The sequence below is a fragment of the Schistocerca americana genome, chromosome 1 (assembly GCF_021461395.2).
Source record: "Schistocerca americana isolate TAMUIC-IGC-003095 chromosome 1, iqSchAmer2.1, whole genome shotgun sequence".
NCBI classification, from domain to species: domain Eukaryota; kingdom Metazoa; phylum Arthropoda; class Insecta; order Orthoptera; family Acrididae; genus Schistocerca; species Schistocerca americana.
The window spans coordinates 880,802,444-880,814,599 of NC_060119.1; the positions used below are offsets into that span (position 1 = coordinate 880,802,444).

The following is a 12,156-nucleotide window of genomic DNA, read 5'->3' on the forward strand; positions in this document are numbered from 1 at the left end:
ATGACCTGAGAAAAGGCAACTCGTCACTATTTAACAGAGGGTACAAGAAGTAGATAAGCATTTAAACAAGTGTTGCTTGTTATATCCCTGTGGTCAAAGTAACATCCTTCTTCAGAGTACACACTTATAGGTACTCACTCTTAATGTTGCTGCCAGGCTGGTGTGTGGACGGATGTAATATTACAGTCTGACATAATATTGTTATCAAGGCAATTAGAGATGGAACACACACTCAGATCACAATGGGGTGAGGAAAGAAATGGACAATTGCAATTCTCAAGCACCCTCTCAGTATTCACTTGAAATGATTTATGGAAATAGCAGAAAACTAATAGTAGGGTGGCCACATAAAGGTTTGAAATACACTCATCCAAAACAAAAATGACTGCATTAGCAACCATGCCATTTTGATTGGTTTGGTTTGACTTAGGTTGAGTAGTGATCTTAGCAACTGTGCATGGGGTGAGTGTGGAAGTCAATTTATGGAAACAAAGACCTAGCTGCAATGATTAACACACTTGTACCCTTGGCATGAATGGAGACACTATGTAGAATATAATTTATTTACTAAGACTGTTATGTAAAATAAGGCTACTAATTATCCAATGAAAATACTTTTATTTTAAATTCATTACACTTGCATAGACTTTTATCCAACATATGAAAATTTTAAAATTAGATGCAAATTATTTTGTTACGAAATATCAGCCAGCAGCTGTAGCATTATGTGTGTGACTTAAATTTGCAATATATTATGGAACTATACTAAGCAGAAATATTGTCACATGGCAACCACTATGAAGTCAAAATCTGACAGCAGGATCATCAATGAAGTAGAACAATCAGCACTGAAAGCATGTTTATTACAAATTCTAATGTACAGATAAAACAGAGGTGAATTCCTGAGAGCAGAGTGCTACTATTTATACAAACATTAGATAAAACAGAGGTGAATTCCTGAGAGCAGAGTGCTACTATTTATACAAACATTAAACATTTCAGAACATACAAACGTTACAAACATAAGAAACTTTGAGAGGCTCCAAGAAATGATAAATACTAAAAACGCAAATAGATTGTGGTCAGGTTTGAACTGGCAACTCGTAGCACGCCAGCCAGCAATGTTAACTGCTGCACCATACTGCATGCAGCACAGCTCGTGGCAATATTGACTAATGCTGTACAGATTATTACAGTTTTATCCTCAGTAATATTCTGTTTGCAATTTCTGAGGTTTTCTAGTGCAATTGATAGTTTAGGCCTTTATGGATATCAAAGAAGGTAGACAATTTTATTTTTATACATAATATTCTAATGACTGATTTCTTGTGCGCTGCTACCCATAACCATAATAAAAGCTTTTCTATGCTTTTCTTCATTTAACACACATTGATATGTTGATTAAATGATCAACAAAACAAAATTCTGTAACATCATAAAATAATAAAAAATCTTTTATACAAAGTCATTAGCATTCAAGTTATATATATTCCAAGAATTAATACAAAATGATTTGTCATCACTATCAATTACAGAAGCTTTCCCTCAAAGTGAATACTGTAACACTACAGTTCTGCAGGCCATGGCACATCAAGAAGGCATCCTTTGCAAACTTGCAGTTTCTAGCGAAACTGCATCACACTGTTCGAAAGCAAAGGTAACCCAAGTTTGACCACGGGCTACTTTAATGCTATTAAAATTCAAAGTCAAACTTGATGTCATCGACCAATAAAGAACATCTGTACGGTAATTAAATTACTTGAGCAGTTTGATGTACTGGTGTTATGTTGGCTTTGATAACAAGTACAGAAAGGATAACTCTTTGAGGCATCATAGTCTATAAAACTCCAAAATTAAATGTAGTTTTGTGGATGCTTTCAGGTAAATGATTCCACAGCTGTAAGTGTTAGCAACTACTGTGCATTAATTTTTGAAGTGTGTGTAAATTAAATACTGATGAGCTCAAACAATGTGAAGTTTGGGATGGGATAGGACAGATTGCTATTCACCACAGAGAGGAGGCACTGAGCCACAGACAGAAAAAATGAAAAAGATTGCTAAATTAATTAAGCTTTTGGACAAAGTCCTTCTTCCAAAATACAAAACACAAACACATTGAAACAAGCACAAAGTCCTTCTTCCCAAATACGAAACACACACACATTTACAGAAGTGCACTTGGTGTGAATGTGTCTGTGTTTTCTATTTCAGAAGGACTAAAACAGAAATCTTAATTATTTTAGCAGTCTTTTTCATTGTGTCTATCTTTGAGTTAAATACCGATGATTATCATTTGGCTTAAAGGTCATGGTGATGTAACAAAATTTGGAGTGTGCTGGTGATTTATCTGTGTATTGTAGCACTTAATGAATGTGGGTTACCCGATAAAAATATTTTTTTGGGATATGGGCAGTGATCCTTCAAATCTTTCCAGTAATACAATGCTTAATTGGATTAATATACCACAGAGATGAGTCACTGTGATTTATTGTCTTATGTGAATTCACTCCATGTACCTCAATCATATTGTTCAGTATTGTTGTCATCACATTGATACTTAGACCCAAGTTTGATACCCCACTGTGTACATTTATTGTTTAGAACTGTTGGATTTAGTCCATGAAGCATACAGCTCTTTCCCTTCCTGACTGACAGAGAGACTTCCTTAAAATGAACTCTCCAGCCATGATTATAAGGTTTCTCAACATCCTTCCTATAGCATGAAAAACAAGGATGGTGATGTCTGTTTGAGCAAATTTGAGATTGTTCATTCTTTTTATTAAGACTTTACTACCACTTCACTTGCCCAAGTCAAAAATATCAAAGGGATGTAGTTCTGTGGTACACAGATGTGGTCACTGAATTAAAATGGGCACCAAAATACATAGTGGGTAGTCGGGTGTCAAACTTGAGTATAAACAGCCATTCAGCACTAACACCCTGTTGCAGTCTAGTTTAGGTTCAGGCAGTGAACACACAAATTTGTTGCCTATAGCTCATGACAAAGATGACTAAATGGATTGTCAACCCAGCTAAGCACTTACAAGCTTGCCATTTGAATTTATCTTCAAATTGAAGGCTGTAAAATTTATAATAACCATCTACTTTACTAAGATAATTGACAAAGCTTGTGACATTTGCTGCAAATTACAGGAGCTCTTTAACAAATTACCTAACCTATTCAACTCACTGTTACAATACTGATCTGAGCTATTAACTCACCCATATCTCAGGCAACAATATCTGACACATTTGTCTATGGATTTACTTGAATTTGTCTGAATGATCCCCTAGTTTTAAACTAAGATGAAGGAATGTATGTGCATTTGATATCTCTTACTTGCACCATTCCTTTCAACAATTAGCACAAAATTATGTCAATTCTTAGTCCATTCCCTCACATAATAATTACCTAATGTACACCAGCTGGTTGTAATAATTAAGATATACTAAAAGAAAAATGTTTAATCTGCCGTACCTGTACTGTTAATGTAATTACATCACTTGTAACATTGGTCATGTCAAGGCCACTAGCTGCACGAACTGTAATTTCTCCTGTATGAGGATTAATTTCAAACAGGTTCTTAACATTTCCTTCTACTATTGAGTATGTTATCTCAGAAGTTACATCAGTGTCTCTTGCCTGAAACAAGCAATATTTTTCATTTACTTTAAATTTACAGTCATCAATAGTGGATGATACAGAATTCTCATTTCGTATTGGGTTTTATTTTGTTGTTACATGCTTTACTGTACCTGAACTTGCAGTGGTGGTTCAAAATTACTGGCGCCTTCATCAATGGCAACAAGATAATTATTATTTGTAAACTGTGGTGCATTGTCATTGCTGTCAATGAGTAGGATTCTGACTGGAACAGCTGTGGTATGGCCCTCTCCATTGTCATCTGTTGCCTAAAAAATAATTTATTTCTTTTATGTGTTACAGCATTTGGACAAATATATGAATGATGTATTAATTGTGAGTAAAGTTACAAAACTTTAATCCTGCAATAATTATGATTGATTTTTTTTAAAAAGGAAAACTTTTAATTCGAAAGTGATGAAAATCATATTTCAAACTGTCTCCATGCATCCAAGTAACTGTTATTTAACTGTTTCAAATCCTAACACTGTAACTTGACTTACACCTCCATCTCTAGCAAAGTAATAATCACTCAAGTCAATGAAACTGCTGATAAATTTTGAAAGCTTTTCAAATATGCCATCGAAAGTGATTACATCAGTTTTTTACAACTGATAAATATAAATCTAAGTCATCCATTTGATGCTCAACACCACAGTCAAATTGGAACCTAATTCTTTGCATTTCTGCAAGTTGCATATACATTCCTTGGACCTAGAAGAAGAGATTTCAATATAAATTACAAGGTTAGAGATAAATCAGAGGAGTATTAAGCTATAAAATTACAGTGCTTGACAAACTTTTCAATTTAAAAAAAGTTAATCTGTACTGGCTCAGTGAAGTTAATTTTTTGGTACCACATTAGAATCATAATCAATTGACTATATTTAATTTTTGATGATTTTGTGTTTAGAACCAAAGCTATAGTGGTAATTATAGTTCCCTCTCACCTTTTGTGAGCTGTTAAACTACAGAGGTAAATATACTTCCCATTGCCCTTTTGTGAGCTGCTATCAGTTGCCATTACAAGTGAAAAAATAAAAAAATATGACACTTGGTGTTTTTATTTTGCTTTGTTAAAAAAATATTTTGCACCTGGAAATGAGCTGATACAGGTCACAACAGTACAAACTGTAGAAATAGGGCAATGTGTTCTGATTTCAAAAGTGACAAGAGTAGTGATCTCACAACAAACAGAAACTGATTACTGTAGCAGTTTTTATACACCTAGTACTACATGCTACCACAAGATGTCAGCCACATCCACAAATGGCAAGGTATATTCCCACGATGCAATAAAACAACTAAGTAAGCTTTATGCAGGCCACAAAACAAATATTAATTTTGTAGTAAGTATAGCTCCCAAGTCTCACAGGAAAATTACTTTGGTGATAGGCATACTTTCCATTGCACTTTAAAACAACATTATTTGATGGTATGTATATTTCTCAAGGACCCTGAAAGGCACAAGAGACATTTCACAACCAAAAAGGCTATATTTCACAACAAACAGAAACTACAGCTGTTGCAGTGGTCTGCCACTGCCTGCCAGGAGCACACAGTGGTGATATGACCTACCCAAATGAATGCAGTAAGGAAATACAGTTAGTGGTTAAGTGTATTACCCATGACCCATGGAAGTGTTAAGATGTATGATTGTTGGTGGAAATTAGTGGCAAGTTATGAGAGACAGCAGTGACAGATATACGCTGCTCAACAAACGTTTACAATGCTTTCGTAAAATGTTGTCTACGATACCAGAAGTATCATTGACCTAGGAACTTCATGCTTTATACAGTTAGAGCTCATATACTGTATGGTGGTTACCACTGGCATGCTTTGTGGCCATTTCCCAGGCCAGACACGTAAACGGACCATTGCTGCAGTGGCACAGCATGAGCAGTCCAGTATCAACAACAGTTTCATTCAGTTTGTGTTCAGCACTGCCATAACATGACACTTACAGGCATACAACACTTTGACAGAGTCAGGATAGCGACTTTACTTTCAGTAAGTCATACATGGCAAAATGCTGCTGATCAGTTACATGTCATTCAAAGTGGTGTGTCTGAGGCATGGAGAAAGTACACAGAGATGGGAAATGTGAATAACAGACCTTACAGTGGTCGTCCTCATATGAGGTGTATATTTGTTTTCTTCTCGGTTGGGCCAACTAACGACCAAGTGTGAATATCAGTTCCTTATTCACTGTTCTTTTCTTTTCTTTCAGTTTTCTTCGATCTGTTCACTACATTTTTTTCTTCCTGTCTTTTGACCACTTCAGACTGGTTTTTTACACTCACCTAATTTGTAGTTGTTCCACATTTAATACTTTTTCCCTAAACTCTTCTCTGTGAGTTGTTTATTCAGCTATTATATTTTTTTCCAAGTCCCTTTTTATTTCATGGATCAAACTTGAAGTTGACTTTTTATTCCAAAAATATTTGAAGTTCTTTTTGGTTGATTTATTGTATCTACTGTCCTGCATTCAATATAAATGTTCAAAAAATACCAGTTGTCTTTTTCCCATTACTTCTGATATATTTTCTGATTCGATAAATTTCATCATCATTTCTTAATTATCAACCTCTATTAGTTTCTTCATTTTCCTAATTGTTTTTTCCAATATTTCTAATTTATCTAAATTATAGTTCAATGCCAGACATTCACTTGCATATAGACACTCTGGCATCACTACCATCCTGTAATACCTTATTTTTACATTTACAGATGGGCATTTTTTTATTGTAAGCCAATGGCCTTGCAGCAGTGGTAACACCTGTTCCCTCAGATCACCGAAGTTAAGTGCTGTCGGGCTGGGCTAGAACTTGCATGGGTGACCATCCTACATGCCGAGTGCTGTTGGCAAACTGGTTGCACTCAGCCCTTGTGAGGCAAACTGAGGAGCTACTTGATTGAGAAGTAGCAGCTCTGGTCTCGTAAACCGACATATGGCTGGGAGAGTGGTGTGCTGACCACATGCCCATCATATAATGGCATCCAGTGACACCTGTGGGCTGGTCGGTACCATTGGGCCTTCATGGCCTGTTTGGGTAGAGTTTAGTTTTTAATTTTTTATTGTAAAGATTGTAGTGTAGTTATTCCATATGCCTTCCCATTTTATGTATCCTTTTTTTCTACAGCAATTTTTTCCAAACTATTTTCTTGGTTTATCTCCCTAGGAATTTCAATTATTTAGCTTTCTCTATTTGGCTAGTACCTGTTTTCAGAAATTTTGGTGCATTTTTTAATGTTAATAATTGGCATTTACTTTTCCTACCTAAGGGTCTAATTTGTGTTTAGTCTCATTTCATGCAGCCTTAATCCTATCTTCCTCTCACTTCAAGTGAAGAAACCTCTGGTTTCTAGAGGTTTCTAATCTAATATTTTCTATGGCCTTAAATTGTATTGATCCCTCATGCCAAATGGCGAGTGAACATTTTTTCCTTGCTACATTTTAAAGTTACTGAAAAAGTCTTCCACATATTCAGTGCAGATCAAAGAGAAAATACAGACAATAAACCAAAACAACCTAATGTGGTTCTTGATTCAAAATCAGGAATATTTACTTCATCTTATATGGTGAAGAACTTTTGGAATCTGTATTTAGTAACTCTGCTTTGGTGACACTGTCATCAGTAACATTTCCTATGCTAGTAAACTTCACATATGACCAGAATCCTCTGAATTTTCGGACAGATTTCAAGGCAAAGTTTCGTTATGGACACTATTAAATTGCATATCACATTGAAGTTTGCTCTAAATTTTGAGCTTCTGTAAAACTTTGCCAATCTGGAGATTTTGCATTCTTTTAAATTTGGCACAATTTTTCCATTGCTTGTCCACATTGTTCTGACATTTTTTGTGAACCATCGGGAGGGGTAAGTTCTGTCAATTATTAATTTATCTGGTATGAATCTCTTTATTGTTACTGATACTATTTCTTTGAATTTACACCACATCTGGTCTACACTTTCATAGTTAGTTCAGAACAAATGGAGGCTATCTCTTAGAAAGGCATCAAGTGAATTTTTATCTGTTTTTATTTATTTATTTATTTTTATTAGATGTGTTTTGCATTTATTTTTGGTACGTTTGGGTACTGTGGTATTCAGTCTCACTACAATGATCTTGTGGTCATTAATCCTTGTATCTGTCATAATGCTTCTTATGTGCTCACAGTTATTTGTTGCTAAGATGTCGAGTATATTTTTGCAACAATTTATACTTTCAGTGGCCTCCTGAACTAATAGTTCAAAATAATTTTCAGAGAAAGCATTTCTTATTGATAGGCTCCTTTTAACAATACATCATGGGCTGAATATTTTTTACATATTTTCATGCAACACAATCAGAGAATGCATTCATCTTACCTTGTACGTCAGCAAGTACTCATGCCTTGATTCATAATCTAGACATGGGTCCTTACCAGGAGTTGCACAATCTGCTACTGTTATCACTCCTGTTCGGTTATTAACCATAAATCTGTAAATAAAATAAATTGAACATCATTCATTTGAACTAGCTTGTAGCTGATTATAATTACATAAAACTGTGTTGTTTAAAATGCTTCAGGGTGACGACAAAAATTTATGCAAACAGATGTTTCTAGTGATTCTACTGTTTTTTGTCCAGCAATAGAAAGCAATAGGAATACCACACAAAAATAGCATTGCCATATCATATCAACACATGTGCTTCATTAATTCATTTATTTTTTATGTTCCTATCATGAATGAAAATGTTCAAGGATGTCAAACAAGTCAATGTGTAACAGGAAATGCACTGGTTTGAAAAAAGTTGATGCTTCTTCAGTTATGGTCAGTAACATTTCGGAAAGTTTTACAACTGAAAAGTATGTTTATGGTCACCTGGTCAAGTGAGTAGAGTTTTAAATCTACTGTAGGCTACTGTAGACTATCACAAGTAAGTGTACACTACGGTTGTTTTCCTAGTAGCCACAGTCAGTTAAAGTTGTATCCATATTGCCTGTACATAAGATGTGCTGCATACATATCAGGTATTACTTCATATTGATAGTGTTGTTTAAATATTACTAGATTTCCTAGAAACTGGAAGGGATGAACCATCTGAGTGAGGATATTTGAAGGACTGTGTAACCTATGGAACATCTTATTTAAAACATGTTTTTGTTGCTCATAAAAATCTTTCACATTTATCAATACTATCAGGAAACTCTTTCCTTTGACCATGATGAAGAATGTTCTATTGAGTACAAAATATCAACATTAATTACATAGATATTTTTCACATTTGTGCATGTGTGCTGCACTTGCATCAAAGTAATTGCTTTGTTTGCATAAAAGTGCAGAAGTTATACAATCACTTAATTCTTATTGTTTATAAAATGCAATTTATACCTGTAAGGATGTAAAATACACAATGGGCTCACACTGTATGGTGTGCAGCTCTAATTGTGTGCAAAACAAATGAACAAACAATGAGGAGATATCTATTTATTTATTTTTTATTTATTTGCCCAAGAATCATTTTAGTACATTGTTTGTACATTGGTAAACCTAGTTAATTTACAACACGGTAGTCATTTTAACTACATTGTTGACATTATGTTGTTGTTGTTGTGGTCTTCAGTCCTGAGACTGGTTTGATGCAGCTCTCCATGCTACTCTATCCTGTGCAAGCTTCTTCATCTCCCAGAACCTACTGCAGTCTACATCCTTGTGAATCTGCTTAGTGTATTCATCTCTTGGTCTCCCTCTACGATTTTTACCCTCCACGCTGCCCGCCAATGTTAAATTGGTGATCCCTGGATGCCTCAGAACATGTCCTACCAACCGATCCCTTCTTCTAGTCAAGTTGTGCCACAAAATCCTCTTCTCCCCAATTCTATCAATACCTTCTCATTAGTTATGACATTATCTAAATGCATAATAATGTAAGTTGGTGTCCTACATTGCTTCTACATGTGACAATAGCAGTTATTAAGTGAGATGAAATGATAAGCACAATGTAAACAATATTATGAATAGAAGCTGTGGTCAAGCAAGTACTGTTTTACTTTATTTTAAATGCATTTAATGTTGGTATGCATTTTATGTAAGAAGGCAAATGGTTATATAACATAACTCCAGTATGATACATTCCTCTTTTGCATACGTTTGTATTTACCATGTTCATGTGTAGGTTCATCTTCTCCCTAGTTTCATACGTGTGTATGTCATAGTCGTGTTTGAGTAGATTTTCCTTCTTTTAAGATGCTCCCTTTTGTGAAAATATATATTTTGTATATATACAAGCAAGGCATTGGTAATATTTTGAGAGTTAAAAAAAGGGATCTACAGGATTTTTGTAGAATTTGTGGAATTCCCCAAAAAATTATTCTGCATAAGTAGCAACTGTATACTACAATGGTACATTGTCAACACTGATGAGCAGCTTGTATTCTGAGTGAGGATCCTAACAGCATATGCTAGTAAATTCACTCTCTTATTTAAACTGTTTAGGTGTACCTTACTCTTAAGACCTGCCTGAACATGAATGCCTAGAAATTTTGTATGACTGACCTTCGACACATTTTTTCCTTCTATAGTGAAAACAGGTTTTGCAGGATGTAGGTTTTGTGTGGTGTGGAAGTTAAGTGCCACAGTTTTTTCATAATTTATGATGAGCCTACTGGTCATGAACCAGTGCATTACGGTATGCATAACTGGTATTGCAGCCTCCTGCAGATTTTTCTCAATCTGTGATTTAATTAGAATATTAGTTTCATCTGCAAAGAGTACAGTTGTTCCATCATGTATTTGACTAGCCAAGTCATTTATATACAGCAGAAACATGACAGGTCCCAGAACCAACCCTTATGGGACACCATACTTGATTTTTCTCCTCATCACTGTAAAAACTAGAAATTTTTTGTTTCACTATCTTTGTGTTTTATTTCTGTAATCTGCTGATGATTACTGAGGTATGACTGGAGCCACCTTTCAGACTGGCCTCTAATTTCATAATTACTTAATTTACACAAGAGAATGCCATGATCAATTACACTGAAGGCTTTACTTAGATCCAGAAATATCACAGATACATGTTTCTTATCATCCCCAGCTTTTAATACTTCATTTAAGAAGGTAAAATTTTGCTGTCTTGAGTTGACTTTTCCATGTTGGGAGTCACTTATCAACCTCTCTTTATTTTTAAAAAAAATCCTGTTAATCTTCTAAGGAAAATTTTTTCCACTATTTTGCTGAAGCCTGACAATACTCAAACTGGGCCTATAATTAGCAATAACACTTTGTGCATCCTTCTTATGCAAAGGTGTTACTTTTGCAGTTTTTAGGTTATTTGCAAACACCTCCCCCTCAAAAGATGAATTTGCTATGTCTGTCAGTGGTTCCACAATAAATGTTGCTCTAACTTTTATAATAGCATCTGGTATCTCATCAACACCCACTGAATACTTATTAGGTAGTTCTTTTAGGATTCTTGACAGTTCCTCAGGTGTTGCTCGTTTCATGAAAAATACTTATTAGGTAGTTCTTTTAGGATTCTTGACAGTTCCTCAGGTGTTGCTCGATTCATGAAAAATGTGTTTGGATGAATTTTTTGATCTGAGTGACTGGCTGGCTGTTGTCAATGTGTGTATTTATTAACTGCTGAGTTATAATAGAGAAATAATTGTTGAAAGCACTAGCCACATGTTTGGGGTCAGTCAGTTTACTTTTATTCATAATCTGCTCTATATTACTGTGGTTAACTGGCCTGGTTCCCATTTCTTTCCTTATAATTTGCCAGGTTGCTTTAGTTTTATTCTTTGAATTACACAATATTTTGTCATTTCTTAGTTTTTTTGCTTTTGAAATAACTCGTGTTAGTATTCTTTTGTGTCTTTTGAAATATGTAATAAAGTAAGGATTAGTATTTTGCTTGGAGTACTCATACAATCTCCTTTTGTTTTGACATGATATCCTTATCCCTTTTGTAATCCACTTGTTTGTTTTTTGAGTAGAATTTAAAGCAGCTATTTTCTTGGGAAAGGCCATTTTAAAAACATGTCTGAATGTAGCCATAAACTTATCATATTTCTTCACAATAAAGGATGGCAGCCAAAAACAGTTGCAGGATAGAATTTTTTTTTATTAAAATTCTTGACCAAGGTTTCGGTACATATAAATATACCTTCATCAGAAGTACATTTCCTGAATAGAAAGACACATTCATTAGAAAAGCCATATCAACGAAAGTGAGAAACAGAAGCTTAAATAACGGTGAAATTGCTAAAGTAATACAGGCACACAATCTTTAGTACTTACTAAAATTACATCATGCACTGGAGAATAATGAAACGCCTTTTGGCATAATTGTTTCATTATTCTCCAGTGCATGATGTAATTTTAGTAAGTACTAAAGATTGTGTGCCTGTATTACTTTAGCAATTTCACCATTATTTAAGCTTCTGTTTCTCACTTTCGTTGATATGGCTTTTCTAATGAATGTATCTTTCTATTCAGGAAATGTACTTCTGATGAAGGTAT

At 34.6% G+C, this 12,156-nt stretch overlaps 1 protein-coding gene across 1 annotated transcript in view; it reads right to left on the reverse strand.

Annotated features, from left to right (window-relative positions):
- LOC124614330 (cadherin-87A) overlaps nt 1–12,156 on the reverse strand; it is a 698,834-nt gene that overhangs the window by 153,669 nt on the left and 533,009 nt on the right. Inside the window, exons 14-16 of the mRNA XM_047142934.1 lie at nt 8,017–8,128; nt 3,757–3,912; nt 3,479–3,643 (exon numbers count right to left, since the gene is read on the reverse strand). Coding sequence (XP_046998890.1) covers nt 3,479–3,643; nt 3,757–3,912; nt 8,017–8,128 — 433 coding nt within the window. The remainder of the gene's footprint in view (nt 1–3,478; nt 3,644–3,756; nt 3,913–8,016; nt 8,129–12,156) is intronic.